The sequence below is a fragment of the Cydia pomonella genome, chromosome 4, assembly GCF_033807575.1.
Source record: "Cydia pomonella isolate Wapato2018A chromosome 4, ilCydPomo1, whole genome shotgun sequence".
In the NCBI taxonomy this organism is placed as follows: Eukaryota; Metazoa; Arthropoda; class Insecta; order Lepidoptera; family Tortricidae; genus Cydia; species Cydia pomonella.
This window is the reverse complement of record NC_084706.1, coordinates 18,152,071-18,157,912: the sequence shown is the minus strand read 5'-3', so window position 1 is coordinate 18,157,912 and position 5,842 is coordinate 18,152,071. Positions and strand designations below refer to the sequence as shown.

At 36.0% G+C, this 5,842-nt stretch overlaps 1 protein-coding gene across 1 annotated transcript; it reads left to right on the top strand.

Moving 5' to 3' along the window:
* The first annotated feature begins 1,502 nt into the window (after positions 1-1,502).
* On the top strand, positions 1,503-5,018 carry LOC133517228 (trypsin 5G1-like). Its single transcript, XM_061850444.1, has 5 exons — positions 1,503-1,605; positions 2,932-3,127; positions 3,325-3,574; positions 4,075-4,218; positions 4,693-5,018. The coding sequence occupies exons 1-5, from the start codon at positions 1,554-1,556 to the stop codon at positions 4,843-4,845; spliced, it is 795 nt and encodes a 264-aa protein (XP_061706428.1). The 5' UTR covers positions 1,503-1,553; the 3' UTR covers positions 4,846-5,018.
* The last annotated feature ends 824 nt before the right edge of the window (positions 5,019-5,842 follow it).

Sequence of the window (5,842 nt, the reverse complement as noted above, 5' to 3'; positions counted from 1 at the left end):
AATGCAGTTAGGAGCATTTAACTGTGTGATTGTAATACCTTTGTAGATATGTAAAAAACCGGCCAAGAGCATGTCGGGCCACGCTCAGTGTAGGGTGCCGTAGTTACTCTTCCGTCATAATAAGCTAAACTGGAGCTTAAAGTATAGTAAATTGTTAACCAAGGGATGAAACGGTACCTTTCACGCGAGTTAAACAAATAGGCAAATTTGCATAATCAGTACCTAATTAAAGTCTTTTTACTATGAAGGGGAAACTTTTTGCGATAACTCAAAAACAGCTAAACTGATCATGTCCGCTATAGTTTTCATTTAATGTCTTTCTTAAGCTCTACTTCCACGATTTTTTTCATATTTTTTGGACCTATGGTTCAAAAGTTAGAGGGGGGGACACATTTTATTTTTATTTCGTAGCGATTATCTCCGAATATATTCACTTTATCAAAAAATGTTTGTTGAAGACCCCTATTAATTTTCAAAGACCTTTCCAACGATACCCCACACAGTAGGGTTGAAGCAAAAAAAAAAATTACGTGTAGTCCCCTACACGTAAAGTGGGGGTGAATTTTAACCCTCAAAAAAATTAAATTTTTAGATTTTATTGTACGACTTTGTCGGCTTTAGTGTTTTATTTATCCATGCCGAATTTCAGCTTTCTAGCACTAACGACCACGGAGCAAAGCCTCGGACAGACAGACAAACAGACAGACGGACAGACGGACATGGCGAAACTATAAGGGTTCCTAGTTGACTACGGAACCCTAAAAAAAGATACTATCACGCAATCAACGGTAACTGTAGTTTCACTATATCATCTTTGTGAAGTAATAGTGCCGAGGACTAGCGGTGATAAGCGGTCAACTACAGTTAAATAAAGGGAATATATATTACAAAATAGTACATTACGATACAAGTGTGAAAAATAGGAAATTGAATTACCTATTAGCACATGTACCTCCACCTTACAGAAAACAGCAGCCAAATAACACTAGACCCTACTCATAGTGTTGTGTTCCTGCCGGTGAGTAAGGTTGCCAGAGCTCAACGAGGGGGGGCGGGTTTAGGGTCGGCAACGCGCATGTAATTGCTCTGGAGCTGCAGGCGTACATAGGCTACGGAGACTGCTTACCATCAGGCGGGCCGTATGCTTGTTTGCCACCGACGTAGTATAACTATCGTACAATACTGTCAAAAGATTTAATTTTCCACAGCCAGTTTCAGTTCTGGTGAAGTCCCACACTAAAAGTTGTTTAGTAACTAATTTTCGTCGAAGTAGTAGGTACTTACCTACCTTAGAACTTCGAAGAATATTATACCAAGAATCGAAAGGCGATTAGGCAAGAATATGAAAATATTGAAAAGTTAACATAGAAAACGACAAGGATATGTTTAATAGCTTACATGGAAATTGTGATTTAACTGCGCTCATATCGCTGTTGTTAAAGTCCATTATTTTAATTATAATGATCGTTTTACTGAAAGTAATTTCTGAGCAAAATATATAAGGATCTCTTGTGAAAACATACTCATTACTTATCCTGAAGTTGGGCAACGACATGGACGTATATTTCTATTTTATTTTATTTCTCTGCGTCGTATTCAAGAGAGGTGAGGACAATAGTTCTGTTCTGGAGCTTAATGTCGATTTAAAAAAGCTTTATTCTTCTCAAGATCTTATCCTCTTCGTTGCTGTCGTCTTTTTGTGTGACGGGCTATTACCATTATTTTTAAATCGTCATACTTTGAGTTTTTATTTATGTTTTTTTAGCGAAACGCTGACTCTTTTATGATACGATGTTTTATTGCCGCTTATTGTAGTCACATATAACGGTTATCAGTAAATATCGAAATATATACCACTGCAATATGTTACAATATTATTTTACCGCTGTAGGTAATAAAAGCGTTGTCGCTACATATACGCTTAGTATTTGTAAAAAAACTGAATATACCTACATATTTTTATACTAGGTTGTATAGAACTAGTTATATGTTTTCCATGATTTTGTAACTAACTAGTCAGCCATTAAACATGATCGACTTTGAAATGAGTTAGTGAGGTTTTCAGAACAACTGTGTTGAAATTGACACGGACAAGAAGATTGACAAGACAGATTCAAAATTGGCAGCAACGGTATTTAAGAACCCTGCGAAATTTATCGCTGTTCCGGCTAAAAACTAGGCCGTAGCTAATCTCTAGGTATCAATCACTACCTTGTTGGTGTACAGTATGATAATCATATTTCAGAAGTCAGGTATTGCTGCTATAATATCATTTATAATGTATTTTATAATATTCTATGAATTATACATATATGAAATTTCTACTATCGAGTAGGTACAGTCAGCATCAAAAGTAGCGGATCAAATAACGTTTCATAAGTATCTACCATTCTGTAACAGCTTGACAAAAAGTGATGTCTTTAATATAGAACAACTAAGACTGTAAAAGATATACTTTTGAACACGAATTTTAGAAATTTATCTATATTTGGAAAAGTTATCCGGAATATCAGATACTTTTGGCGCGTTGTTTCATCCGCTACTTTTGATGCTGACTGTACCAGTATAATTTAAGTATATTTGTAACTAACAAAATATGGATTGTGTCGTCCGAAATAAATGATTTTTATTTTATTTATTTATAATTATCTGTAAGGCACCACAATGATCACCAAGGCGACTTCCATTTTATTGAATTATCATATTTCACGGCTATTATAGATTAGGCTATTGAAAAAATCTCAGTTCAACTTCAAACAATCGTTAGCTACCTTAGGTTTCGTTGTTACGAGATATTATAAAGTATTTTATTGCATTTATTTTGTTATACGTAGGGAGATTAAACGATAAGTATTTCGTAGATATCTTACAGCGTAAACTATGATGTGAATTCGTAATAAACCTATGCATTATTAATTTTATTATTTTCAGATGTTTCATGTAGAAAGTATGGCCGGATATCGAAAGTAGACGGTGGCAGGATAGTAGGTGGTTACAACGCGACGATACAACAGGTCCCATACCAGGTGTACATGATAGTGCAGAAGCCAGGTAACAAGTACTACCAGTGCGGAGGGTCTATCATCGGCCCGCGATTTGTTCTCACTGCAGCGCATTGCCTGACTGGGTGAGTTATGTACGTAAAGCGGTTTGTCCTTATTGACAGCCGCATAGTCCCTCCTACCTCAACATGTCAGAATCATCGGCGGACATACATAAAAATTCATTCCTACAGTCTACTCCCAAACCTCTATTTTTTTGAAGTCAGTTAAAAATAAGTACGTAGTGTAGTAAAAATACTGTAACTAACAAAAATAATTCCAGGGTGATAAGAGTGTACATTCGAGCGGGTAGCACAGAGTCTGATACCGGTGGTAAGGTGTACACTACGTCACTTTACACGCAGCACCCCCGCTACAATGCTGCGAGCTCAGATTATGACGTGGCTGTAGTACGGCTGCTACAGAAAATTACTTTGGATGGAACAAACACGAGGGCCATCTCACTGCCACCTTCGAACGCAGTTATTCAACCTGGAACTGATATTCTGGTGTCCGGATGGGGTACTACTTCTGTAAGTAGATTCTGTATTGGTAGATGAAATCAGAATAAGATGGAACTAACTCTTTTATTTGGTAAATCTTAGTTCAAACCATTGCTTGCTACATATTTACTCGTAAGATGTCCTGAAATAATGGAATTGCAACGTATCAATAAAAGGGTGCTAAATATTAAACGCATTACGAACGTAGTAATGCTTAGATTGAATTTAATTTAGATTGTAGATTAAAATATGTCGCCCGCGACTTTGTCCGCGTAGAACTCCCTAAAACTTTGTAATCCATTTTTAACCTCTTAAGGGTTGAATTTCCAAAAGTTCTAAGTGAAGCAATATTGTGACATATAAAAAATATATGATTCAAATTTCAAGGTCCTCCAATGATTTAGGCTGTGCGTTATTTGTCAGTATGAGTCGAAAGTGGCATACTTTAAGGTAGTTTAGTTTCATAAATCCCAGACTTGGCAAGTCCATATCTTTAATGGTTTAATTGTTGTCTAACAACGGAATTGTAGGAAAACGGTAACACTAGTCACAACCTGATGGCGGTGACGGTCCCGGTGGTGCCTACGTCGGAATGTGAGAGAGTGTACAATAACGCTATCACCGCCAGGATGTTCTGTGCAGGCGTTCCGGAAGGTGGAAAAGATTCTTGTCAGGTAAAACTTACATGTAATTCAGAATACAGGGACTAAATGTCTTTTAATGCAAGGACTCAAGGTAGATTAGATTAGATTAGATTTATTTATTTCTTAAAGAAAAAGACACAGTATTTTACACAAAAGGATAAAACAAAGGCTTTCACTAAAAGATCGTCAACTTAACATTAAAACAAAAAATATAAAAATTTAAAATAAATAAATAAAGAAATGTCACGACAAAAAAGAAAATGTCAATGTATACATAGCTAGGGACAACCTAGGTATTGTCGAAATGTCAAAAAGAATATAAAACAAATATATTTATAGGTAGGTATGTGATGTAACATTGCTTGAGTCTCAAAAGTTATAATCATTAATTCATTTCTGAGTATGGATTTATATTCCTACTCACAACGCCGTTTTGAAATTAATTTGTAAATGATTATTGTTATTAAAATTTGAAGACGTTATTTGAATATTCAAATTGGACAGGGAGACTCCGGCGGTCCTGCGGTGGTCGAGAGCTCTGGAATCCAGGTGGGAGTTGTTTCATTTGGTCGGGGCTGCGCTCAACCCGGTTATCCCGGGGTGTACACCAATGTATCCAATGTCAGGGACTTTATTAAGAGACAAACCGGTATTTAAAATATAACAACGGAATGGCTCGGACATAGCGATATAAACATGTTTTTTTTTTTTCTATATCAGTGAGATTTTGACATGTTTAAATCAGTCTGCGCATGTACATATATGTAAGTACAATGTATAAATAAAAATGTTTTTGGATCGTTAGCAATAAAGGCACTATTAATTATTTATTTTGTTTTTTAAATGAAAACTCTTTAAGGATAAATATTATTTGAAGAACTAACCTTCACCCCAGCCTGAGTATCAGGTATATAGGGGAGACTAAATAATTCGAAAGGCCGAATCCCTTAAAGTGATTTGTTCCATATATTTTCACAGTTTACGATTTGTTTATAATTAAGATTCAATTTCATTTCGTCGCTCGAAAAATTGCATTTTTAAAGGAGCTCATCCGATTTACATAGCGTTAGCGACTTAAGTCGAAGGGACCTTAAAAATACCAATACCACGAGAAGTTTCTAACTGATAAAAAGTGGATTTCACTTTGATTGACAAAACTCGAAATGAATACTAACACCGAATCCCTTAGCATTTAAATGAACAGTACCAAGTTTTTGTGTAGCAGAAAGTTTTTTAATTTCGTCGGAAAGAGCCAGGTGCTGAGCTCACGTCAGTGCCAATTCGACAGACAATCCCCCTCGCTGGCTCCGTCCGATAACGTACCGCCCAGAGACTTAGATTCTATTAAAGTCAAGAACGGACAAGGAGGGCGTACCATGAGGTAAGACGTATGACCGTAGACGTATGAAGTGCGTCACATTGTCATCAATCATTTAGTTAATTTTTTTGAAGGTATGTAGATACTTAAACGCTATATTTTAACGCTGTACTTAGCAACTTCTTACACATCTTTGTTACATATTGTTTCTCTTTCTGACAAAAATAAATGTCAAAATGACAGATAGGGACAAATAATTATCAACAGTTTGTTAGATAGACGTTTATGAAAAACGCCTTATGTATGTCAGTTGCTATCTTACTTTGACTCATGTCA